Here is a 27,667-nt window from a genome sequence, read left to right on the forward strand (position 1 = left end):
TGTGGGGAAGGTGGATAGTCGTCTTCGGTTCATTGGTAGAATTTTGGGAAGATGTGGTTCATCCGTTAAGGAGACCGCTTATAAAACACTAATACGACCTATTCTTGAGTACTGCTCAAGCGTTTGGGATCCTTATCAGGTCGGATTGAGGGAGGACATAGAAGCAATTCAGAGGGGGGCTGCTAGATTTGTTACTGGTTAGGTTTGATCATCACGCGAGTGTTACAGAAATGCTTCAGGAACTCGGGTGGGAGTCTCTAGAGGAAAGGAGGCGTTCTTTTCGTGAATTGCTACTGAGGAAATTTAGAGAACCAGCACTTGAGGCTGACTGCAGTACAATTTTACTGCCGCCAACTTATATTTCACAGAAAGACCACAAAGATAAGATAAGAGAGATTAGGGCTCGTACAGAGGCATATAGGTAGTCATTTTTCCTTCGTTCTGTTTGGGAGTGCAACAGGGAGAGAAGATGCTAGTTGTGGTACAAGGTGCCCTCCACTACGCACCATATGGTGGACTGCAGAGTATGTATGTAGATGTAGATGTAGTAACTTTTTAATGGTATGAAATGATTAATCTCATAAAGCTAATAAAGTTTGAGAGCATGTGCATGGTAAAGCCGACTATCACATAAGAACAGGCATGGAATACATCCTGTCACTGACTGGTGAGATTGGGGTGGAGCCAAAATCTTTTGCTTACATTGTTAAACTTTGTAGCCTTTTGTACATCTTCAGCAACTTAACAATACTCATGTGTCTATTGAATTAACTGGTTTACGGTATAGCAAGATTATGGTTTTAAGATCCTGATGACCTGTAGGCTCTAACTAATATGTGCTATGTCAAAAGTGGACTTCAATGACAATATTTAGCAAAGAAACTTCTGAGTTTCACACCAGAACACTTGTGGTTCCCCTACGTATTGACTGCAAGCTAGATTAACTCTTAGGGCTTGGGTACTTCTCTCCACAGCCTTGAGTCCATATCTTGTCACATGGTCCACTCGTTACCACTACCTTCATGGGAGTGAGCTTCCTATGTGCTGCCATCATATCCTGCAGGCTGCTTAAAGCAGTGAATTACTTCTGCTATTTGCTGACTTTTAGTAAACATAAAATTTAGAAAATAAAGTACATTTCCAAAACAGGAGAAATCTCACAATCTGCTGCCAAAATGAATGGGCAGTGGGGCTGATAAGTTATAAGACAAGATTATGAAAGTGCTGATTTTAGCTTCTGAAAAGCCAGATGGCATTCTTCTGACAACTGAAAGGGGACCCTGTTTTCAACCAGACAGTTTAGCGAGTGGGCTATGGAGGCCACATGGAGATAAACCAAAGACAGTAATTCACTTCTCCTGGAAACACTTGAATCTCCTTTATGAATTTAGGCACAAGCATGCTCTGAATGACCTCTACACATTCTTTGGCAGGCCAAAGGCCCACTTCACTGAGAATATTTCGTAAATAAGTGACCACTGGTTGAAAGAAGGCTCATTTCGAAAAATTACACGCAAGAGCTTTATGTGCAAAGGGTGCAAAAACCAGACGTAAACTGTGCAGATAATCTTGTGTCACATGTCCAGTGACCACAATACTGATGTGATAATATACACAATACTGAATTTCTGTAATAGTGTATTCAAGAGACCTCTGGAATATGGCAAAGGCAACGGCCATGCCAAAAAGCAACACTTTATATTGATATAGTGTGAACGGCATGTTCAAGACTAAATTCTTCCTTGAGTCTTCACTTCAAGGCAACTGAAAATATGCCACCACAACATATATTTTATAAAAAGAGTTTTCTCCTGAAAGTTTAGAAAAATGTTTGTATGAAGCAAGGGAGAAAAATCAGTATGAACCAAAGAGAGCCTTCAGGCTTCCTAACCACCACTAATGGTGTTGCCCATTAATTGTAGTCAATGGTGGCAAACCCTGTTGTCATTCTAGTCTGTGCAGTTAAATCTTAACCTTGTCCTTAATGGCCATTGAAGTTGGGTAAGCTTTACAAAATTGCAGACTTGCTGTTAGTTTAAAACAATGAAAGCCTGAAAGTCAACTGCCCTTCCCAAAGCTGTTTCAAATTGTGTACAAACCGTATCAGTAGCTTAACATGGTACCAATGAGCTGATACATTTCTAGCAAACAAAAAAGTCATTGAAATATCTTTCACTTTAACGTGTAACAAAATTTACAGAATGCCAGCACATGATAAGTGCCAGAAATGTTATCGCTTTTGGGGCTGATGCATGGTGCCCACCGTGCTACAATATACTTCTACAACAGGACCTCCATGTAAACACTTGTAACATTCATCCTCACAGTGTGGACATTCCTGTCTGGGATGCAAGGAAAAAGAGCCCAGGCAAGCTGTAAACAAAGTTTATCACCACAAATGATGGCTGGTATTAGCACAGGTCTGCCGTCACTAAATGGAACTTGGTTACCACTTCATAGCCTGTTACAGAAAACCTGCTGTGCTGTATCACTGTGGCTCTTGGCCACATGTGAAGTCTGATAAAAATGTATTGTACAACTTGCAATAATTCAGATGCACATGCATTTTGCAGCACTTCAGCCAAGGAGGGGTCTGACTGTCTTAAGGCTAGTGTGCAGATATCCTTATCTGAAGCTAAGCAAATCACTACATCAAGAATTGAACTTTCTGCATATGGTTGACAGTGCCCCACTAAATTTTGGTTACATGATAAATCACACAAATTTAAAGGCTGTAAATTCAACTAAATACTTAGGGATTATGATTATGAATAACTTAAATTGGAATGATCACATAGGTAATGTTGTGAGGAAAGCAAACCAAAGACTGTAATTTATTGGTAGAACACTTCAGGTGGGATTGATGGATGACATTGAAAAAGTCCAAAGAAGGGCAGGTCATTTTGTATTATCAAAAAACAGGGCAGAAAGTGCCATGAATATGATACACAAATTAGGGTGACAGTCTTTAAAACAAAGGCATTTTCCATTGTGGGAGGATCTTATCACAAAATTTCAATCAGCATCTTTCTCCTCAGAGTGTGAAAATATGTCATTGGTGCCCACCTACATAGGGAGAAATGATAATCATAATAAAATAAGAGAAATCAGAGCTCGCATTAAAAGATTTAAGTATTCACTTTTCCCACACACTGTTCAAGAGTGGAACAGTAGAGAAATAGTTTGACGGTGGTTAGGTGAATCCTCTTTGTTGCTGTTTGTGGTTGCTTTAGGGTGCAAAACAGCCGAGTTCATTAGCGCCTGGATGAACCCTCTGCCAGGCACTTAATTGTGAACTGCAGTGTAACCTTGTAGATGTAGATGTGTAGATGAGCAGTTAACAGAGGCTATGCACTGTTGAGTCATTCCACTATGCAAGCAGTGTCTCCATTTCTCATGGCAGCCATGACATATTTACAATTCCACTTGTGTTGTATGGTGAGCAGTGATGTACTCAGATATATTGCAAATGTTATATAATGTAGAAATATGAAGTATAGTAATTTTATATTCAATATTACATGTAGAAAAGATTAATTTGTGAAATGTCTGCCAGCTCAGCTGGGTGGTAACGTGTTTGCCTCCCATGCAACTGGGCCCGGGTTTGATTCCCGGCCAGGCTGGAGATTTTCTCTGCTCATGGAATGAGTTTTGTGTTGTCCTCATCATCATTTCTTCCTCATCACCAGCGCGCAAGTCTCATCGAATGAAATAAGACTTGCACTTGGTGGCCGAACTTCCCGGATGGAACCTCCCGGCCAACGATGCTGTACGCTCGTTTCCATTTTTTTTGTGAAATATGAAAACATTATTTGTTGAAGAAAGCATGAATATATTTTTTAAAATCCGGAATTTTAAGTACAGGTTGGTTATATTCAGATTTTGCTACTTGAGATGGCGCCTATGAAAAATGAGTGAACACAGGACATGAAACTTTGTGGAAACATTTGTAAGGACATGCAGAAGAGAAATAATGAATAAACCACTGAAAGAAACACATGTTAATTTCCGTATGAGAGGGTTCAAATCTGGCAATTTTAGTAGTTACACAGTTTGGAACCATCGGCCAATGATTAGGTTTTCTCCTGGGTGAGACTGAGGGCCAATTGCACCATAAACTGGTGAAGAAGTTACTGTCTCCATGGATGAGAATGCTGGATGCAATGAGTGATCTTCAAGCAGTGCACAAGCTGTCTAACTACAGCTAAACATTTCATGGTTGACCATTCAAAAAGTGCTGTGAACAATTGTGAAATGATATCCATACAAACTTCACATTAGACTTTGCTCATACATTTTGTGCAAGGGTTGAAGTTGAAGACATATGGCCTTTGTAACATTTTGTTGAGCGATGAAGCATACTTTACACTCACTGGGGCAGTGTACATTCATGTTTGTCAGATTTGGGAATTGTCACTGCCAACAAATGTTCATGAAGTTCCCATGCATAGTGAATGTGTCACTGTGTGGTATGGCTTCGTGGCACACTTCATGATTGGCCTATTTTTCTTTGAGGAAAAGTGACCCCAGGGACCAAGGACATGCAATGTAAATGGCACATGTTACTGTGATGTACTTCACTAATATGTGATTCATGCTCTGCAGCAGAGAGATGCTTTGGACTCAGATATTTTGATGCATGGTGAAACTCTACCTCACACTGTGCATGAGGTCACTTTGTTACTCAGTAACATATTTGAAAAAAACTGAATCATTGGCTGATCATTTCAAACTGCACAGCCACAAAGATACCTGATTTGAATCCTATCATGTTGCAATGTTTTTCATTCAATGATTTGTTTGTTATTTATCTCCTGTATGTGCTTACAAATGTTTCCACAAAGCTTCATCATCCTACAACTTCTCATGTTTTATGGGGGCCCCTCTCAAGTAGAGAAAGTTTAATTATAACTATCCTGTAAATCAGAGTTCAAAATGATTAAGAAAATCCTATAAAACACACAGAAAAACAGTGGTACAGTAATATGAATTATTTGGTGGCATCTCTGATGTGAAGCATTCTTTGACTATGCTCTTTGGTTTTGTCTTTTTGACTTTGTGTTCTAGTGCTAGGGTTCAACAGCCACCTTTCTGTATTCGCTCTATTAAGTGACAAAATAAATGTCGTTTGTGATCCTAAAAGTATCTTATTATGGTTAGGCGCCACATAAAACCCACAGTGGTGACCCCGACTTTAATATTGTGCATTCGGGAATTATTTTGTGCTTATTCTCACCTTTAAGGGACTTCATGTGCCAGCCCACATTGTCTTGAGAACAATGGATCTACCAGTGTCGTTTTGTGCAAATGCGCCACACCTTAGCAATTGTGCTTGCATTTTTAATGGTGTTCATAATGTACAGTTGGTTAATAGTGAACAATTTACTGGCCCCTACCATGGCAGCGGCCACTTACCTGTTGCCGGTCCAGCATGGCCACCGTCAAATGCTGCTATGCAGCAAGGCCTGCTGCCCGGACAGTGCAAACCACTTACTAACATTGTGAACGATAATCATGTGAAGGACGTTGTGTTTCACCCTCTGGTTAAGCAGTCGCCTTCCGATTGTTTTGATGTGCAGACGCAGTTCAAGAACTGTACTTCAAATGCTCATACGCATGGGTTCGCACATTCTTACTTGCCTGATGTCATTCCACCACCCCCCCTCCCCCTCACCCCAACTCGGCGACACCAGTCGCCTCACCCACATTGGTTGCTGCGACCATCGCTCCATGATCATGATCACATCAAGATTGCTTTCTGCCTGCTCTCATAGCAGCACCAGCTGTTTCTTCCGTGCCGGTTTCGGGATCAGCCCCCCCTTGGCTGTACCGTGACTGCCTTCTGCTCACTGTTGCAGCAGCACCGGCCATTACACCCATGCCGCACCTGTCTCCAGGCCTGCAGTTGGGACACATTGTACCATTGATTGTGCTGGCCCACTCCTCTTCATGTGCTGCTTGCAGCTGCCCCCCTCACGCAGACCTCGGGTGACGCATCGCCCACCGCTACTGCACTCCTGGCGTCAGGAGCTCCCTCAACCACCAACATGGATCTTTGCTTGCCTGTGCTACATCAATATGTGTTACCCGGCAGATTTCCTTGCATTGCAAAACGACAACCCAAAGACTTGATTCGCCCTGGTGGACCATCTACTGGATAACCATGGGATCTCGGACAACGACGAACGTTTCGTCTGCCTGGTGAGCCACCTCCATGACCACCCTGATCAAATCAGTGACCTGCTACTCTCGCTGCCCGCTTCGACCAAGTATGTGACGGTGAAAACTTTCCTTATCAAATGCCTATCTTCAACTCCGGCTGAGGCCATCCACCACATCATCCGTGACAAGCACCTCAACGACCGCACACCTTCACACCTCTGGCAGCGCCTTTATACGAGGGCAGTTCAATAAGTAATGCAACACATTTTTTTTCTCGGCCAATTTTGGTTGAAAAAACCGAAAATTTCTTGTGGAATATTTTCAAACATTCCCGCTTCGTCTCGTATAGTTTCATTGACTTCCGACAGGTGGCAGCGCTGTACGGAGCTGTTAAAATGGCGTCTGTAACGGATGTGCGTTGCAAACAACGGGCAGTGATCGAGTTTCTTTTGGCGGAAAACCAGGGCATCTCAGATATTCATAGGCGCATGCAGAATGTCTACGGTGATCTGGCAGTGGACAAAAGCACGGTGAGTCGTTGGGCAAAGCGTGTGTCATCATCGCCGCAAGGTCAAGCAAGACTGTCTGATCTCCCGCGTGTGGGCCGGCCGTGCACAGCTGTGACTCCTGCAATGGCGGAGCGTGCGAACACACTCATTCGAGATGATCGACGGATCACCATCAAATAACTCAGTGCTCAACTTGACATCTCTGTTGGTAGTGCTGTCACAATTGTTCACCAGTTGGAATATTCAAAGGTTTGTTCCCGCTGGGTCCCTCATTGTCTAACCGAACACCATAAAGAGCAAAGGAGAACCATCTGTGCGGAATTGCTTGCTCGTCATGTGGCTGAGGGTGACAATTTCTTGTCAAAGATTGTTACAGGCGATGAAACATGGGTTCATCACTTCGAACCTGAAACAAAACGGCAATCAATGGAGTGGCGCCACACCCACTCCCCTACCAAGAAAAAGTTTAAAGCCATACCCTCAGCCGGTAAAGTCATGGTTACAGTCTTCTGGGACACTGAAGGGGTTATTCTGTTCGATGTCCTTCCCCATGGTCAAACGATCAACTCTGAAGTGTATTGTGTGACTCTTCAGAAATTGAAGAAACGACTTCAGCGTGTTCATAGGCACAAAAATCTGAACGAACTTCTCCTTCTTCATGACAACGCAAGACCTCACACAAGTCTTCGCACCCGAGAGGAGCTCACAAAACTTCAGTGGACTGTTCTTCCTCATGCACCCTACAGTCCTGATCTCGCACCGTCGGATTTCCATATGTTTGGCCCAATGAAGGACGCAATCCGTGGGAGGCACTACGCAGATGATGAAGAAGTTATTGATGCAGTACGACGTTGGCTCCGACATCGACCAGTGGAATGGTACCGTGCAGGCATATAGGCCCTCATTTCAAGGTGGCGTAAGGCCGTAGCATTGAATGGAGATTACATTGAAAAATAGTGTTGTGTAGCTAAAAGATTGGGGAATAACCTGGTGTATTTCAATGCTGAATAAAACAACCCCTGTTTCAGAAAAAAAATGTGTTGCATTACTTATTGAACTGCCCTCGTACATTGACTGATGACCAAGCACTACCCGACACCGCACTGTGGACTCTGTGGATGGTCAAACTTCTGTCAGACCTACAGCTTCACCTGCTATTGCACATAACCGACCCTCTCAAGGTCTGCCTACACATGGCCGATCAGGCCTAGGCAATCATTCGTCATCTACTTTGCTGGTTCCACACGCCACCGGTAGAGGCCAGCGCATGCACCTTAGCAGCTCAGCGACCTGCCACGAGCTGCCTCCTGGCAGCCTACAGAAGGTACTACCTGCGCCCTCCTGACAGCAGCCAACCTCACACAAGCAGCCAGATGCATCCCCCGCCCGCCACGCAACGCCATGCCTCCGAGCTTACCTGTTTTGCTGGTACCATGCAACCTATGGGGACGCCGCTCACAACTTCTGCGAGCCTTGTGCGTGCCCAAACGATTTCGGTGGGCACGTTCACCTCGATCATCAATGGCGCCTACCTTCCAATGCCACACTGCTTGCACCAACAGCGTGACACCTTTACATTACGGACTTGTCTTCAGGCACGTGCTTTGTCGTCGACACCAGCGCCGATGTCAGCGTTACCTTGGCCAAGCATGTGGGCAACACGCTTCCTCCTGCTAATCTCACACTTATCGCTGCGAATCACTCTCATATCACGGTCCTCAGCTCCCTCAAGATGACCGAGCGAGGTGGCGCAGTGGTTAGCACACTGGACTCGCATTCGGGAGGACGACAGTTCAATCCCGTCTCCGGCCATCCTGATTTAGGTTTTCCGTGATTTCCCTAAATCGTTTCAGGCAAATGCCGGGATGGTTCCTTTGAAAGGGCACGGCCGATTTCCTTCCCAATCCTTCCCTAACCCGAGCTTGCACTCCGTCTCTAAGGACCTCGTTGTCGACGGGACGTTAAACACTAACCACCACCACCATCCATCAAGATGTCACTTCATCTGTGCCTGGGCGCGACATTTCCTTGGACTTTCCACATCTCCGATGTGGACGAACCTGTGATCAGGTTTGACTTTCTACAACATTACAAGCCTCTCTTTCCTACTGTGTCTTCGCTCTGCTTCGCTCCTGTGTCGAGCTGCACATTTCCTGCTGCCAGTTCTGTGCGGACGCAGTTGGTCCTGCAGGATGCTCCTGCCCCCGCTTCACGGGATCCTTCGCATCGCATGGCCGTCGTGCCATGCCCACAGTCCCTGTCAGCCGCCGAGGCCCTGCCCACGTCACTCTGGCCTGGCTCGGACGCTCATGTTCCCACTTCGCAGGATCGCTCGTTTCCGTGGCTACTGCCCCACATGCTCAGCCATCGCCCACTGCCAATGCTTCGTACACGCAATCCCGGCACATCAAGGTCAGTCAGCCGCCGCCGTTTGTGCCCCCCCCCCCCTCCCCCTCTCGTCCCACCACACATGCTTTCCTTCGTGGGTCTTGGCAATCAGCAATGGCACCTGCCACCATATCCACACCACGGACAGCCCTCCCGTACGTCACAAAGCGCGACATCTTAATGCTCCGAAATTGCTGTGAGCAAAAGAGATAGTTCACTTTTTCTTGTTGGTTACTTCTATGTGCCCTTCCTCTATATTCCCACACATTTTTCACCTTACCAGTTTAATGTCACTTCTGCATGAAAATAGACTACCAGCTGTTTGCTTCAGGGTTTACTGGCTTCGGGTGTGCTCTGACGAACAGGCAGCAACTGGTCCTCTCCTATCCACCTGGTGCCTATGAAAGACAGTTCGCTATGCATGTGCAGCAACTACAGGTCCCTTAATGCTAGGACTATTATTGACAACTATCCGGTTCCTCATTCGAAGATTTCACACAGTTACTGCATGGCTCGAAGTTCTTTTCTGTCTTGGACTGTTCGAAGGCATATCACCAAACTCCAGTGCACCCACCAGAGATTCAGAAAATGGCAATCATTACGTCTTTTGGCCTTTTTGAATACTGCTTCATGCCCTATGGTTTAAAAAACGCTGTGCAGATGCAACGTTTCATTGATTCGATTTTGCTACGACTTCCGTTCGCTTTTGCCGATTGGATGACATACTTATCTTTTCCTCGTCTACGGAGTAACACCAATTTCACCTTGACGCAGTTCGTGCGGCTCTTGCGGCCAGTGGCGTGGTTATAAATCACGCCAAATTGCAGCTCTGTTCCACAGCCAAATCGCAGCTCTGTTCCATGTTTGTTATTTTCCTTGGCCATACAGTCTCGGCCGACGGCCTCCACCCTACTGATTCATGAATCGCGTTCTTTCTCTGCCCGAGGATTACGCACAACTGCGCTGTTTCCTAGGGATGGTGAACTTTAATCGGCGACATATACTTTGGGCTTCCTCTGTCCAGTCAGCTCTAACCGACACCCTCACCAGTAAAAATACAATGGAAAGTTGTAAACTCGACTGGACTAGGCCCATGCTGGACGCTTTCGACAATTTGAAATCGACCATCATGCAAGCTATCACTCTCGTGCACGGCCACCCTGCGGTGCAGATTTCTATCACTACCAACGCTAGCAAGTCTGCAGTAGGTGCTGTCCTCCAACAGCACACTGCAGACTCAATGCAGCCGCTCCGTTTCTTCTCAAAAAAGCTAACAAGGAGTCAATGTAAATGGTCGGCCTTCAATCACGAGCTCCTCGCGGTTTATGAAGCAGTCAAACATTTCAGGAGCGACGTAGAAGGTCGCGCTTTCGCCATCTATTCGGACCATAAACCTCCGATCCACAACCCGGCGAAAGATCTCCCACTGCGCCACTTCAGGCACATGGACTTTATTTGCCAACATTCTTCGGATGCTTATTACATTCAGGGTGCGGAAAACGTAGTTTCTGACTATCTTTCCCGCATTTCAATGATCTCCACCCCATTGAAGTTAGAGGAACTGGTGCGGCTTCAGGCTGAAGATGCAGACACACAATGTCTGCTCTCGAACAATGGATCTTCGCTTGTTATCAAACTTATTGCCCTGCACAAGATGTCAACTCCTATCATCTGTGACGTTTCTATTGGTTTGTCCCGCCCCTTGGTGCCTTCCTCCCTTCGACGTGGGATTTTCGATGCGTTACATAATCTTGCCCACCCCAGAATGAGGGCAATGACATGACTCATAACCAAACATTTCATCTGGCCGGGCGTACAGCGCAATTGCCGCTTGTGCATTGCTTGTCAATGGAGCAAGGTGAGCAAACATGTGCAACCACCTTTAGGACAGTTTGACATCCCCAGGGGCCACCTGCGCCACATGCACATTGATGTGGTCGATCCTCTTCCCCCATCCGAGGGATACAAATACAACCTTTCCATGATCAACTGTGTAACCTGTTGGGTTGAGGCGGTACCCCTGGTGCACATTACGGTTGAGACAATCGCTCACATGTTCATTTCGGCGTGAGTGGCTAGATTTGGTTGCCCCCTGTCACTTACCACCGAGCAGGGCCACCATTTCAAGTTGTCACTTTTCGCTCGCCATTGTGAGTTGTGCGGGGTGGTGAAATTTCACATGACTGCATATCATCTGCAGGCCATTGGACTAGTGAAGCGATGGCACAGAATGCTAAAAGCTGCACTCATGTGCTATGGTGCGCTTTGGTCTGAGGATCTGCTGTGGGTATTGCTGGGAATCCGCTCCACTCACAAGGAGGACCTCAATGCTTCATTGGCGGAGGTCCTGTATGGTGAACTGCTCGTCTTTCCTGCCAAATTCGTCGCAGACAGTTCTCTGATAGACGCTACCGACGTGCTTTCCCTCATTGAACGAGTGGGTGCTCATGTGGCCCTTCTTCACCTGCCTCTACCTCGCACTCACACCACGCCACAGGTGTTTGTTCATAAGGACTTGAAATCATGCGATTTCATAATGTTACGAGATGACTCTGTTCCTGCTGCTCTGCAACTTCTGTACTCTGGCCTGCACTGCATATTATGCCACGGTGTCAATACATTCGTGATTCTGCTCAACGGCTGCCCAAGTACAGTTTCGGTACAATGTTTAAAGCCTGTGTGGTCCCTCCCAGAGTCACTTCTCGCTGCTCCCTGCCGACCTGCCTCTGCTGACGCCTCACCCACTGCCACTGCTGCCGCGGTCCCCTTCGTCTCACCACCACCTACACAGCTGTCTGACATGCAGGACCCTAATGATGACGCGCCTGAGCTGCAGACTCCATGTGCCAGATGCTGCCTCCGCCCGCTGCATTGGCATGAAGGTTATTTTGTACACTTGTGCTAGCTCCACCCCGGTGTGCTCTGCACTGCCGGGGGGGGGGGGGGGGTGAGGGGGGGGCTGTGGTGTCTCTGATGTGAAGCAACAGTTCTTTGACTATGCTCTTTGGTTTTTTCTTTGTGTTCTAGCGCTATGTTTGACAGCCATCTTTCTGTATTTGCTCTATTAAGTGATGAAATAAATGTTGTTTCCATTCTAAAAGTGTGTTATTATGGTTCAATATCACATAAAACCCACAATTTCACTGGTTTCAGCATACTTCATGGCCTACTTGTAATCTATTAAATATTATGGTAATAGATTTCTACAACCTATTACTTGGTTGGAAGTGGTATGTTGTAACCTATTAATCATAGTTAATAGTTTAGCTCATTCATAGTAAGGACAAACAGTTGGTTCACAGCAATTGCCACTAGGTCTCTTGTGACACTGATACCAAATGGTTTTGTTACTTGTGGGCACTTTGCATATGCTACTGTAATCGGTGGTCACTTGTCAGGCCAAGTCTAAAGCTTTTTGGGTCCAAAAATGTGTAATACGAATTATTTGTGATGTGAACTCAAGAACATCCTGCAGAGACCTGTTTAGGGAATTAGGGATGCTAACTACAGCTTCCCAATATATTTATTCCTTACTGAAATTTGTCATGAAAACTAATCTCTTTTTCAAACAGCTTAGTTCATGGAATCAGTTATAGAAATAACAATAATGGAATTAGTGCTAGAAATAACAATAATCTTCACAAAGAGTTACAGTCACTTACTCTAGTCAAGAAAGCTGTCCATTTTTCAGGAACACAGATTTTCAATAACTTGCCAGCAACTATAAAAAGCTTAGCCATTAATAAAGTTCAGTTTAAGAGGAGCCTCCTCCTCCATTCATGAATTTCTTAGTGGAACCAACTGATGCATATATGTTACTAATGATGTCAAATAATGCAAGTGTTAGTACAATTTGACTTCTGCACAAATTCACTGCAGTAGTGTGATCACTGTAAATAAGTGCTGTAAAATGATACTTCTATTTGTTGATGCATGGCTACTACAGCCTGAGAATTATCATATGTACCTCAGTGTATTGCACAATTACAGTTCTTATGACAAGTTACTTGTTGCCTTTGAATTTTTTTTACTTATTCCACATCTATAAGGAACATTTCACTTGGGACTTGCATATTTGTTTTTATATGTAAATATTAATTGTGTATTTGTGTTTTGCAACATGTTCTACATACTGGAGGATTGTGTATTTGTGTTTTGCAACATGTTCTACATCCTGGAGGATATCTTCATGATGGATATATTTGAATGAAAAGTACATCTAATCTAATCTAATCAGCCAGGTTGTACACTGATGACAGCAGAATATCCTACACACTATCTGATCAAGAGAACCTGGACACCTGTTCCTGGATGTTAATATAGGGTGTGTCCGCCCTTCGCCTTTATGACGGTTTGACTGTTGGAAACACTTGCAGTGAGGTGTGTGAATTGCTTTGGAGGAATGGGAGACCATTTTATTCAAGTATCAGAACCAGAGAAGGTAGTTATGTTGGGCCCTGAAATCTGCAGCAAACTCAAAATTCTAGCTCATCCCAAAGTTATTTTGTTGGGTTCAGGTCTGAATTCTAGGCAGGCCAGTCAGTTTCAGAGATGTTACTGTCCACAGATCATTCCCTCACAGTTGCTGCTTTATTACAGGGTGCATTGTCATACTGATACAAGCAATTATCATCTCTGACTACTGTATACAGCTCACAATACTGTAAAATATGGTCATACTCTTCTGCATTTAGTATTTTATGAAGTGCAATGAGGGGACCACACCCTAACCATGGAAAACATGCCCATACCATAACACCATCTCCTCCATACTTCACTGTTGCACTATACATTATGGCAGTTAACATTCTAAAGGCATTCATCAAACCCAAACCCTTCAATTGGAATGCCACAGCATATAGCACAATTCATTACTCCAAAATGCTCATTTACTGTCATCCACTGTCTAGTGGCATTGTTCTTTACACCACCTCAAGTGTTGCATAGCACTGACTACTGAAATGTGTGGCTTAGGAAGAGCTGCTTGACCATTGTGCACCATTCTTTTTTACTCCCTACACACGGTCGATATGCAAACTGGACAGCTGATAATTCTTTGGAACTCTCAAGTGATTTCTACCACCGATTTTATGTGATTTTTTACAACAACCTTCTGCAATGCTCGGCTGCCCCTGACTGTTATTACATAAGGTATGCCTGGTATTGGCTTAGCTGTGATTGTTGCTACGTGTTTGAACTTCACAATAACATATTTCATTGTCTTAAAAGGAATGTATAGGTATGTCACCAGGAAAATGTTGTATAGAACCCATTTTATTTGGTTCAGATCTTCATATACTTCAGTAGTAAGACTACATTAATATGCCATTAATAATATTCATGTAATACCACAGTGTACAGTTTAGGTACATAGTGTAGCATGCTGATATACCATCTTGGAAATGTATATGTTTGGTTCAATTCTTCATATGCTATAAGTGGTGGGAGCACACCAATATGAATTCAATGAACAGTAACATATTACTGAAGTTTATCTTCAGGCATCTAATATAGTTCAAAGAGGTATCGTGATCTGCCTACCCCACCACCCTTTCCCACCACCTCGACCCAGGCACACTCCCAAATCTGTTCCATCCCTCAGCGACCCCAAATCCATTCTTTAATCCTTTTTTATATAAAGGAGTCACCTATGCTTTTTTCCAGTCACTTAGGATTTTGCACTGCATGAGAGATTCATGATAAATGTAAGTTAAGGACAGGGCCAATGCTGTAGAGTACTCTTCGTAAAGCTGAATTCAGATTCCATCAGGACCTGAAAACTTATTTTCTTTCAATTCTTTCGGTTGTTTCTCTATGCTAGCGATGCTTATTACTATGTTTCCCATACGGGAGTCTGTGTGGTGGTCAAACATTGGTATGTTTGTATGATTCTCCTGCATGAATGATTACTTAAATGTGAAATTTAAAACTTTGGCTTTGCTTGTGCTATTTTCTGCTGCCACACAAGACTGGTCAACAAATGAATGAGTAGAGGCCGTAGACCCACTTAGCAATTTTACATAGGACCACAATTTCCTCATCATCTCAGCAAGATCTTTTGCTAAGGTATGATTGTGATAGCTGTAAGATTTATACATCAGTCTTTTTACAGACGCATGAATTTCTGTTAACTTTTGGATGTCGTCATTTGTGCTTTCTCTCTTGAACTGAGAGTGCAACAGCCCTTGCTTCCTCAGCATTTTTAAAATTTCATTGTTAAACCATGGTGGGTCTTTTCCATTCTTAATCCACTTATTTGGCACATACTTCTCCAGAGTATGATTTACAGTCCATTTAAACTTTTCCATAATTCCCCTATATCCATTGTCCTGGATCTGAAACTAAGTGGTGTCATTTCATTGTGTAAGTTGGATGTGTTTATCTGCTCTCTCTAGCAAAAATACTCTCCTAGCCTTCTTGACTGATTCATTAAGTTTAGGACCAAAGTTGCTGTGATGACATCATGGCCACTAATCCTTCTCACTGTATTAACACTGTCGATTAAGTCAGACCTGTTTGTAGTTACAAGATCTAAAATATTTCCGTTGCATGTGGGCTGTTGAACTAGAACTTCGCAAGACTGTCTGTCTTTACCCCATGCAAGGAATCCATAAATGTCCCAGTCTATACTTGGTATACTGAAGTTGCCTCCAACAAATATTGCATGATCATTTCTGTGGTACTGAGTATAGACTTTCTTTAAATGACTCTTATACCATCACATTGGAATTGGTTGGCCTGTAAAAACATCCAACAATTGACCTGATTTCACCTAGACCAGTTATAAGCAACCAGATAACTTCACTGTCACACTCAGATTGAACCTCAATAGAGACAATATTCTTGCAAAATGCAAAAACACATCCCCTCCTATAGTGTCTAATCTGTCTTTTCGATATATGTTCCATAAATTGCTAAATAACTCAGAGCTTTCCACTTCAGGTTTCAGCCAGCCAGCTCTTGGTCCCGAGAATAATTTGAGCATGAGACCTTTCCTGGAGGGCAATAAATTCCGGAACTTTGTTATGAAAACTTCAACAGTTTACTGGTAAAATTTTGACAGTTGAAGTGTCTTTACTCTAAACACAGTCAGATTTTTCTATCTGCAAGTCATCTGGCTAGTGTTCATCAGAGTACCTAGACCTACCGCCTAGCCTAAAATACTCCCATGTGCACTACACAAGTGTAATGCATCCCTGACCTAGCAAGGTGAGTCCTACAATTCCCCACCCAATAATACAGATCCAGAAGTCTGCAGCCAAGACCATCACAGAGTCAATGAAGCCTTTGGTTGAGACCCTCCACTCGGCTCCAAACCAAAGGACACCAGTCAACTCTGGTAACTATGCTGCAAATTGTGAGCTCTGCTTGCACCCTGTGCATGAGGCCAGCAGTCTTCACCACCTCCACCAACTGCCTGTATGCACTGAAGATGGCCTCATAAACCAAGCAACAGGTGTTGCTGGTGCTGACATGAGCCACAACTTGCAGATGACTGCACCCTGCATGCTTGATAGCCTCAGGCAAGATCTCCTCCAAACCTCAGATGAGGTCCCCCAACAAACATACTGAGTACAGCCCCCCCCCCCTCCCCCCAACAGACATACTGAGTACACATTGGCTTTATTTCCAGCCCTGAACTCTATCTCGCCAAGAGGCTCCACAATGTGCCTACTAACGCTGGAGCTCCCTATAACTAATAACCCCTCCCCCTGTGTGCTTGCTCAGACCCTGCTGAAGGAGCGGCCATCTTTCCACCCACAAGGTGAATGGGCGAGGGCAGATGACCAGCCTCCACAATGGCCATCTGCCTCAAGTGACACAACTGCATTACCGCCTACCAGTCATCCTCCTGTGAGGGCATATCCACTATATCAGGTACAATGAGAGGTGCCTCAACACCTGAAATGTCTCATGCAACACAACAGATTCTCTGCCACCACTATGTCCCAAGGCAGCAGCCTGGAGATGACTGACCATAGCCAAAAGCAGATTTAGCTGTTCATGAACTGTGGCCAACTCCTACTACACCTGCACAAAGCATACACACATCCTACCCATCCCAGTATTACGAACTTAAGAATTGACTATAAAAGCGCAGACAGAAACCTAGATATGCAACGTGCTAACCTCTCGATGTGTCATCAGTGGAGGCTGATGTCTTGTGAGCTGTGTAGCTGGCTGTTCTAAAAAAATGAATACCCCACTACAGTCTGCCTGACAACACTTTATAGTTACAAACACGCTCTCTAGGCATGTACCAGATGGCAACTGAAGCCTGACTGACACTAACTAGGTTCAAGTGAGCAGTCCCTGGCTCTTCAGAACAAACAAATGGATAACTAGAGTGCTACTGACTGCCTGAACTTACACTTAGTTACAAAACCTCTTAAACAGAGAAAAAATGAGGAGGAAATTTAAAAAACATAGAAGAGATATCTGCTATTGCCCATGTTATTTCTCTCTCAGTGGGTTGCAGTTTATGGTTTTTCATTATGCCATCAGCTGTCAGCTTTCTCAAAAATAGTCATGGTGGTCTCTCATACATGCCAAAATCTCTCATGATCTCGTTTTGCTCTCCATCATAATTCAACAGCAATACACCCTCACTACATCATGAAAAGGCTTGTGGTTCTCTGCAGTAGACCCACCTGTCTACTCCTGATTGCATGAAAGCTCTCCTTACTGATATAGGGTGTAAATTGTCTTTGTAGATAGCCTGATGAATTTGGAATGGATTAATCTGCAGTTTGATGGATCACAGTCATGATAGGATCCACTTCCATCTGGGTACACCTAGTTGGCTGCACAGTATACCCTAATCTTTGCTGAATATTATTTTGATGCATCCTTTTGGGCACTACATGATCTACTAGCTGTAAGCAGGTTGGGAAGTGTGGTCACAGCAAATTGTTGACCATTTACCACTGAGCATTGTTAGTGATGATGGGAAAGCATATCCAGAGTTTTGTGATAGTGAATAGCTCCATTCCAATGCTGAAGTTCATGCCCTGCCTTATGTTGAGAAAAACTGAGATTTGAACCCTAAAGCAAATGGCCGTATAGTCCAGTAGCATGTTACATGCGTTGAAGGCCTCACGTAGGAGGAATGTATGTGGGAGCTGTGTGATGAAGTCATTGAGAGCTTCATGGCTTAAACCTACATTAGGGGACATACACGGGGAACATAGGTGTCACTTGTACAACATATGCACTTCTGTAGCATTTTCTTGCAAGTTGGTGTTTACAGGGGTGAAATTAGCACTGATGAATGTAGCCACACCACCTTTTTTTAGTCCACTCTCCACTAAGATGATAATTTTTGTCTAAGCTATAACCCCCCAACTATGAGATGATGTTACTGACCTTGAAATGGGTCCTTTGGAGACAAAGACACAAGGGTCTTGTCTGCACAAAGTGTCATACTTCCTCCACATGCATTCTGAACCCACTGATTTTTCGCTGTAGTATGGGAGCCATTTGTTGATATAGTTTATCTGTTTCTTCCCTCTTTATGTGTAAGAGAAGACATTGCAATGATGAGGGAGCTGAATAGACTAGATGGTTCACTCAGTTTCCAATGAGGTTGGATGTCTTTGGACTGTTTATCTGTATCCTATGGGTTTTATTGACACATTTATCCTTCTTTGGTGACAGTAGTAATTTTACAGGTTAGAACATTCAGATTTTTTAATTGTCTGTAGGAATATAGTAGTAACTTGGAGTTTGTTGGTATTATTTAACATCTATTTGGCAGTAAATGCAAATTTAGAGGATGATTTGCAATGGCACATGTGATCAAACAGGGATCACACCACCTTAGGAAAATAGACATGTCTCTGTGCGAGCCAAATGTTGACAGCCTGGAGTCCAACTCAATGTTCAGAAAACAGCCACATGTCACACAGTCATTATCAATAAGTCCACCAGAGAGCATGTAGTGCAAATCCGTGAGCTGAGACAAGTGACCAGAGACCATCCTTGGCAGTCCTTAAATGTGCCACTGCTGTTTATGCTCATGATCTGGAAACTATGGATTTATAGCTCCATGTCATGCATAGGGATCTTGCTGGATGTATGCATAATTATGTCAGTTGATCCATCAATATGTCTGGTGGGATTACATGGAAAAAGATAGTGGTTGTAATGCTTTGTACAATTTCTTGGTAGCAGCATAAGTATTTCAGTTGTCACCTTGGGTGTCTGTATCTTTAATCCTTTCTGATACACATGATACTTCCTATACTAGGCAGTGCTATTTGGAGGAGAGGGACACATTGGGGAGATGAACTGGTAGCTCCATTGGGACCCAACATGCAAAGTAGTCCAGGACCCCTTTCGTGAGATATGATAGTAGGGAAAACAGTGTGCTATTCAGATACTTATCATAATACATGGTAACTAAGGAAAGCAACCCATTTGACACATGTTTCTACATATACTTTGTGGGCAGTTTTGGGTTATTTTATTGATTTTGATCACACTGGCCTCATAGTATTTTCAAGTGGGCACTAAAAACATGTTGCTGTACAACTTCAAACATCATCATTATCACAGTCACTGAGAATTGTCACCTAATACAGAAACTAACAGGTAGTCTTAAAAATAATTAAGACAATGATGTTAAAATTATTTCTTCACTTACCTCTGCTTTTAGTGTGCTGTATAGAGACTGAACATCATCAGGATTCTGTATACTGAGACCAGTTATCTGAGTAAGGTTCACATACAGTTCCTGTGCATTTAATGCAGAGAGTCTTTCTTGGACCTCTTCACTCTTCATGACAGCTTCCAGTTCTTGGTGATATTTGGGACATGGGATTCTTACTAGTAACAGCTAGGGAAAGTAAATATACAATATGAGGCTACTTAACGTTATTCTGATAATTGTAATGTACTTTTAATTAAGGGAATCTGACAGAGAATATTATTGAGGCACTCCTTTGCTGTCTTCAGTTCTCTCTCTTAAAAGCTAAAGATAGTATACTGATGTGCAAAACTAAAGAATGAAAGTAACTTTCATGTGAATTGTTACTGCCAAGTAACATAGTTTGATGAACCTCAGACCATATATAGAACGAACTGCTACAGTATAGTACATTATGTAACTTAAAAAAAAATGAAATGATAATTAAATAGACACCCTATCTGCAAACAGGCATTGATATACTTCACTGGGGACATGTTGAAAATGTGTGCCCCGACTGGGACTTGAACCCGGGATCTCCTGCTTACATGGCAGACGCTCTATCCATCTGAGCATCTGGCTCAGATGGATAGAGCATCTGCCATGTAAGCAGGAGATCCCGGGTTCAAGTCCCGGTCGGGGCACACAAAATGGTTCAAATGGCTCTGAGCACTATGGGACTCAACTTCTGAGGTCATTAGTCCCCTAGAACTTAGAACGAGTTAAACCTAACTAACCTAAGGACATCACAAACATCCATGCCCGAGGCAGGATTCGAACCTGCGACCGTAGCGGTCTTGCGGTTCCAGACTGCAGCGCCTTTAACCGCACGGCCACTTCGGCCGGCCCGGGGCACACATTTTCAACATGTCCCCAGTGAAGTATATCAACACCTGTTTGCAGCTAGGGTGTCTATTTAATTATCATTTCATTTCTAGCAAAGCTGCATGGTCATCCACGGTATGTGTTCTTTCGGGAACAGATACTACCATCATATATATTTTAAAAAATGCACAATGAGACAAACAGAAGTGTTACTTTTATTCAAAGGCAATAATTTTACTGATGTCACTGTGATTCATGATAGAGCCCTGAACATTGCAGATGGCAGTACATAGTTCTTAATGGGGTGTGTGACCACCAAGAGTGACAATTGATGCTCTGCAGTGTGCTTCCATGCTGGCCTCAAGGTTGGTAAGGAGTCCTTGTGGTAGGGCAGCTCAGTTGACTACTGCTGGATGGTCAGTGGTGCATGTGGACATGCTGCAATACATCTCCCCAACTCAGCCCACATGTTCTTAGTGGTATTTAAGTAGGGGGAACAGGTAGGCCAGTCTATTAACCAAATAGCTTCTCATTCCAAGAGCTGCTCTACCTGCACTGTTCAATATTGTTGCACATTGTAATTTAAAAAAATGAAGTCAGATCCAAATGCATCCTTGAAAACATGAACACAAGAAATGAGTACAGTGTCACAATAATGATGACTGATGAGTGTACCATGTTCAAAGATTTGGAGGTCAATACACCCATGCAACATTATGGCTCCCCACACCATAACTTCTAGACCACTAAAACACATGTATTGGACAATATTCCTGGCTGCATTATGTGATACCACCTCTCACCATATGAAGATATGACCAACATTGTTGAAAATGATCATTTTGGCAGTTCAGGTGTTACAGCATGGAGACATAATGTTGCATGGGCCCACCAATCTCAAAATCTTTGAATACAGGATACTCTCCAGTCAACATTATTATGACACTGTACTCCTTCCCCATGCATGTCTTTTCAGGTTTGTTAGGGGATGTATTCAGCCTCGACATCCTTTTTGTGGATGACAATGCATGACTACATCAAAAAGTGCAAATGGAGGAGCTCTTGGAGTCAGGGAATATTTAACAAACTGGCTGACATGACCATACCCCTGACTTAAACTGCATTGAGCACATGTGGGGCACATTGGAGAGATGTACTGCAGCATGTGGGTATAGTCCAAGTTTCAACGAGCTATGTTCCTTGGCAGTGACACATCATGCATAAGTTACTTTTCTCCTTACGTTTTGCACACCAGTGAACTACCATAAGTTATTGTATTCATACAAGAAGCTGAACTATGTAACTCTATTGTGTGGTAAATGAATTGTCAAATTATGTTGCACGCTTAATCATACTTAGTGTGCCAGTTTGCATAGTTCATAAACATCTAAAGAAAACAATAAGGCTAATTAATGATACAACAGTGAAATATTTCAGAAAAAGTTAAACAATGTTAATTACAGTGGCAGTTACAGGGAAGGTAATGCTACAACTAAATTCAATATTTCTTCTCAATAAATGTGTCTTCACTTTTTAAAATGGTTTTTTCTTCAAAAAATGATTTTTGGTTAGGGAAAATGTGAAATAAAGGTTGCTGAATGTTATGCTAAGTAGGTTCAGCATATGACAATCATTTCACACACACACACACACACACACACACACACACACACACACACACACACACACACACAGAGAGAGAGAGAGAGAGAGAGAGAGAGAGAGAGAGAGAGAGAATATGTGTTTCATAAATAAAACTCACATCATCAAGAGCAAGTGGCTGACTGTGTACTGGAATTGGCTGCCAGTTAAGCTCAGGGTTCCATCGCTGTTCATCATTTGGAGGTAGCAGCCCTGCCAATTCCAGCTGAGCAGACATTATTGTTCTATCAACATCTGTACTCTGAGCAGCAAGTATTTGTGGTGAATAAGTATTTCCAAGGAATTCACCATACCTCTGATGGAGCCACTTGCCCTGCTCATACTGAGATAATTTTCCAGCCTATAAACAAAGATTATATTAAGAACAAAGTTATATTTCACTTTAAAATTATTTAATTACAATATATTGTCTGTAATGAAATTGTGTGTATGATGTACATTTTATGTAACTGTACCAGTGCTTTTTTTACTAATACTCTTTCATGTATTTCTGATGTAGAGCCTTTGAGAATGGCATAAGGCCAAAATGCACAAGGCATATAAAATTAATAAATTTAGTGATCAAGAATAATATCAGTTACTGAGTGCATTAGAAATGGCCACAGCATCTCACAAATCATTTATGCATTTTGCTGCTGAAAGTGTATTGATACTACCTTACCATCTATATATACATATTTAAACTAACAGTTAGTATTCTTTAAAAATGGAGATGGCAGTGGTGGGAGAAAAATAGTACAAACACTGTGATGGCAGCAACAACAGCATCCAGCATTCACAGGTTCTGAAGGTCATGCACTGCCGTAACAAGTCTCCAGTTCCTTTGGTTTAGTGACTGAGGATGAGCAGTTTCTTAGAAACTCCTCATTTCTGAAGTTTGTGTTCTAAGTTAAATTCTCATTTGTTTTCTCTTAGTACTGCAATATTGCATGTTGTATCCAGAGCCATCTACACCACGATGATAAATTTGGTGTTGTGTTGATCTGCTGCATTCTTTGACAATACAGACATTCAGTGATATAAAATTGTCAGTACACAACTAGATCATCCATCCAGGGCAGTTCGAAATCCATGAGGGCTGTCTAGAGCTGTGGTATCAAGTGTCATGAGATAATGCAGAGTTCCTGCCAAAATTTTAGTTCTTCCATTTTTGTGTTACCCTAACAGACATACTAACAGAAATGGCGAGGCATCCAGGAAGATTTTTATCTTTAATAGGAAGTACGCTGAAGTGCCAAAGGAACTGGTATAGGCATGCATATTCAAATACAGAGATATGTAAACAGGCAGAATATGGTGCAGCGGTTCGCAATGCCTATATAAGACGACAAGTGTTTGGTGCAGTTGTTAGATTGGTTACTGCTGCTACAATCACAGGTTATCAAGATTTAAGTGAGTTTCAACATGGTGTTATGGTCAGCATATGAGCAATGGGACATAGCATTTCCAAGGTAACGATGAAGTGGGGATTTTCACATACAACCATCTCACAAGAGTACCGTGAATATTAGGAGTCTGGTAAAATGTCAAACCTCTGACATTGCTGCGGCCAAAAAAAGATCCTGTAAGAACAGGATCAATGATGACTGAAGAGAATCATTCAGCATGACAGAAGTGCAATCCATTCACAAATTGCTGCAGATTTCAGTGCTGGGCCATCAACAAGTGTCAGCGTGCAAACCATTCAATGAAACATCATTGATATGGGCTTTTGTACCATGTACCCTTGATGACTGCATGACACAAAGTTTTATGCCTCGCCTGGGCCCATCAACACCAACATTGGACTGTTGATGACTGGAAACATGTCGCTTGGTCAGACGAGACTCGTTTCAAATTGTATTGAGCGGATGGACATATATGGGTATGGAGACAACCTCATCTCCACCCCCTCGTACTCTTACAGATTTATGGACAGCCCTGCAGGATTCATGATGTCAGTTCCCTCCATCACTACTTCATACATTAGTTGAGGCCATGCCACATTGTGTTGCGGCACTTCTGCGTGCTTGTGGGGACACTACTCGATATTATGCAGGTGTACCAATTCTTTGGCTCTTCAGTGTAGTTTGGTGAAATATTCATTAATAAAAGGTTTATACACTGATGGAAAAAAATTTCAACACCAAAAAATAGTTAATGTAGAGTAATGAAATTTTGGGAAAACATTTGTATAGGTAACATATTGTGATTAATATTCCAAAATCACAGGTTAATGTAAGCGTGAGCTAAGCCATTGCAAATGTGAAATTCTGTTACATTAATAACTGTCATAACTACCAGAAGGTTGAATGCAAGCATGCAAACGTGCATGCATTGTGTTGTACAGATGACAGATGTCAGTTTGTGGGCTGGAGTTCTGTACCAGTTGCACTTTGTTGGTCAATATTGGGGAGGTTAATGCTGCTTGTGGATGATGCTGGCATTGTAGTCCCATGATGTCCCATATGTGCTCAATTGGAGACAGATCTGGTGATCAAGCAGGCCAAGGCAACATGTCAACACTCTGTAGAGCATCTTTGGTTACAACAGCAGTATGTGGGCGAGCATTATCATCACGTTGCACCCCCACCCCCGCACCCCCGGAATGTTTTCATGAATGGCAGCACAACAGGTCAAATCAGCTAGACTGACATACAGATTTGCAGTCATGGTTAGTGGGATAACCATGAGAGTGCTCCTGATGTCATATGAAATGACACCTCCTGATCATAACTCCAGGTGTAGGTCCAGTGTGTCTAGCAGCAGACAGGTTGGTTGCAGGCCCTCAACTGGGCTGCTCCTAACCAACACCCAGCCATCACTGGCACCAAGGCAGGGAATTGGCTTTCATCACAAAACACAACAGTCCTCTGCCCTGCCCTCCAATGAGTTTTTGCTTGACACCACTGAAGTCACAAATCGCTGTGCTTTGGGGTTTGTGGAATGCACGCTACAGGGCATCTGGCTCAGAGGTGTCCTTGAAATAACTAATTTGTAACAGGTCGTTGTGTTACTGTGATGCCAACTGCTGCTCAAATTACTACTGCAGATACAATATGATGCACCACAGCCATATGCTGAACATGATGATCTTCCTTCTCAGTGATGCCACATTGCCGTGTGGAGCCCTCTCTCCTTGCAGCTGTACATTCCCATGACCACCATGGCCAGCCATCATGTACAATGGCAACATTCCTACCAAGTCTTTCTTCAGTATCACAGAGGGAACATCCAGCTTATCATAGCCTTACTACACGACCTTGCTCAAATTCAGTGAGGTGTTGTTAATGGTGTCTTTGTCACCTTAAAGGCATTCTTGACTGACATCAACTCCCCACACCCAATCTCAAAGGTAACTAATGTTCACAACAAGTACAGCTTCTATTTAAAGCAAATCTGATTTGTGTCCTCATGGTGACACTACTAGTGCCACTCTTATGCAAAAGGTGCAAAATTTTACTAGACATCATCTTTCGAAACATGCCTAGCAAATTTTCTTTATTTCGCACAATTCCTTCATGGTGCTGAGATTAGTTTTCCACCAGTGTACTATAATTGCTATATCAAATCTCTTGCAACCCCCTGGTTGCAAGAAGCTCCAAACCAATACTGCTGCTCAATAGCAATGTATAATATGGTCTGCTGCTTCTGCATCCATACTCTGCAAACCACATCATAGGTGTGATGGAGGGTACATTGTGTATCACTGTCTCTTTCGCCCTTTCCTGTTCAAGTCACAATTTTTTTTATTTATTTTTTATTTATTTATTTATTGTTCTGTGGGACCAAATTAAGGAGAAGTCTCCATGGTATTGGAATGAGTCAATACATGAAATTATAACACAATAGTAGAAACAGATAAAATGAAATACAAGAAACATATTTATGCGACAAGTAGTAAGTTTAAATAAAGAAAATCAACAATGTAACACTGGAATATGCTTAATTTTTCAGCTCTTCCAGGAGCTCCTCGACACAATAGAAGGAGTGAGCCATGAGGAAACTCTTCAGTTTGGACTTAAAAGGGTTTGGGCTACTGCTAAGATTTTTGAGTTCTTGTGGTACCTTATTGAAAATACATGCAGCAGAATACTGCAATCCTTTCTGCACAAGAGTCAAGGAAGTGCTTTCTATATGCAGATTTGATTTCTGCCTAGTATTAACTGAGTGAAAGCTGCTAACTCTTGGGAATAAGCTAATATTGCTAACAACAAACGTCATTAAAGAAAATATATACTGTGAGGGCAATGTCAGAATTCCCAGACTATTGAATAGGGGTCGACAAAAGGTTCTCGAACTTACACCACATGTAGCTCGAACAGCCCGTTTTTGAGCCAAAAATACAATTTTTGAATCAGAAGAATTACCCCAAAAAATAATACCATACGACATAAGCACATGAAAATATGTGAAGTAGGCTACTTTTCGTGTTGAACTGTCACTTATTTCAGATACTGTTCTAATGGTAAATAAAGCAGCATTTAGTTTCTGAACAAGATCCTGAACATGGGCTTTCCACAACAGCTTACTCTCTATCTGAACACCCAGGAACTTGAACTGTTCTGTCTCACTTATAATATGCCCATTCTGTTTGATCAAAATATCGGTTCTTGTTGAAGTGTGAGTTAGAAACTGTAAGAACTGAGTCTTTCTGTTATTTAGCATCAAATTATTTTCCACAAGTCATGAACTTATTTCATGTACTACATTATTTGATACTGTTTCAATATTACACACAAGATCCTTCACTACCAAGCTGGTGTCATCAGCAAACAGAAATATTTTTGAGTCACCTGTAATACTAAAAGGCATATCATTTATATAAATAAAAAACAGCAGTGGCCCCAGCACCGACCCTTGGGGAACGCCCCACTTTACAGTGCCACATTGGGACTGAACATCACTACCACTCTCAATATTGCGGAGAATTACCTTCTGCTTTCTCTTCTTAAAGTAAGAGGTGAACCAATTGTAAGCTACTCCCCTTATTCCATAATCGTCCAACTTCTGCAGTAATATTTTGTGGTCAACACAGTCAAAACCCTTCGTTAAATCAAAGAAAACACCTTGCGTTCACAACATTTTATTTAATCTGTCCAAAACCTCACAGAGAAAAGAGAATATAGCATTTTCAGTTGTTAAACCATTTCTAAAACCAAACTGTACATTTGACAGCAAATTATGTGAATTTAAATGCTCCAGTAAGCTTGTATATACAACCTTCTCAATAACTTTTGCAAACACCGATGGCATAGAAATAGGTCTAAAATTGTCAACATTATCCCTGTCTCCCTTTTTATAAAGTTGCTTCACTACCGAGTACTTTAATCGGACAGGAAACCGACTACTCCTACAGGAAAAGTTACAGATATGGCTAAGTACTGGGCTAACATACATAGAATAATACTTCAGTATTCTGCTAGATACCCTATTATATCCATGAGGGTTCTTG

The 27,667-nt window shown here is 42.7% G+C and overlaps 1 protein-coding gene across 1 annotated transcript in view; it reads right to left on the bottom strand.

Annotated features, from left to right (window-relative positions):
• Positions 1 to 27,667, bottom strand: part of LOC126248877 (venom acid phosphatase Acph-1-like) — a 258,717-nt gene that overhangs the window by 58,515 nt on the left and 172,535 nt on the right. The window contains exons 3-4 of the mRNA XM_049950325.1: positions 22,334 to 22,573; positions 19,705 to 19,896 (exon numbers count right to left, since the gene is read on the bottom strand). Of these exons, the coding sequence (XP_049806282.1) occupies positions 19,705 to 19,896; positions 22,334 to 22,573 (432 nt within the window). The remainder of the gene's footprint in view (positions 1 to 19,704; positions 19,897 to 22,333; positions 22,574 to 27,667) is intronic.

The sequence above is a fragment of the Schistocerca nitens genome, chromosome 3, assembly GCF_023898315.1.
Source record: "Schistocerca nitens isolate TAMUIC-IGC-003100 chromosome 3, iqSchNite1.1, whole genome shotgun sequence".
Taxonomy (NCBI): domain Eukaryota; kingdom Metazoa; phylum Arthropoda; class Insecta; order Orthoptera; family Acrididae; genus Schistocerca; species Schistocerca nitens.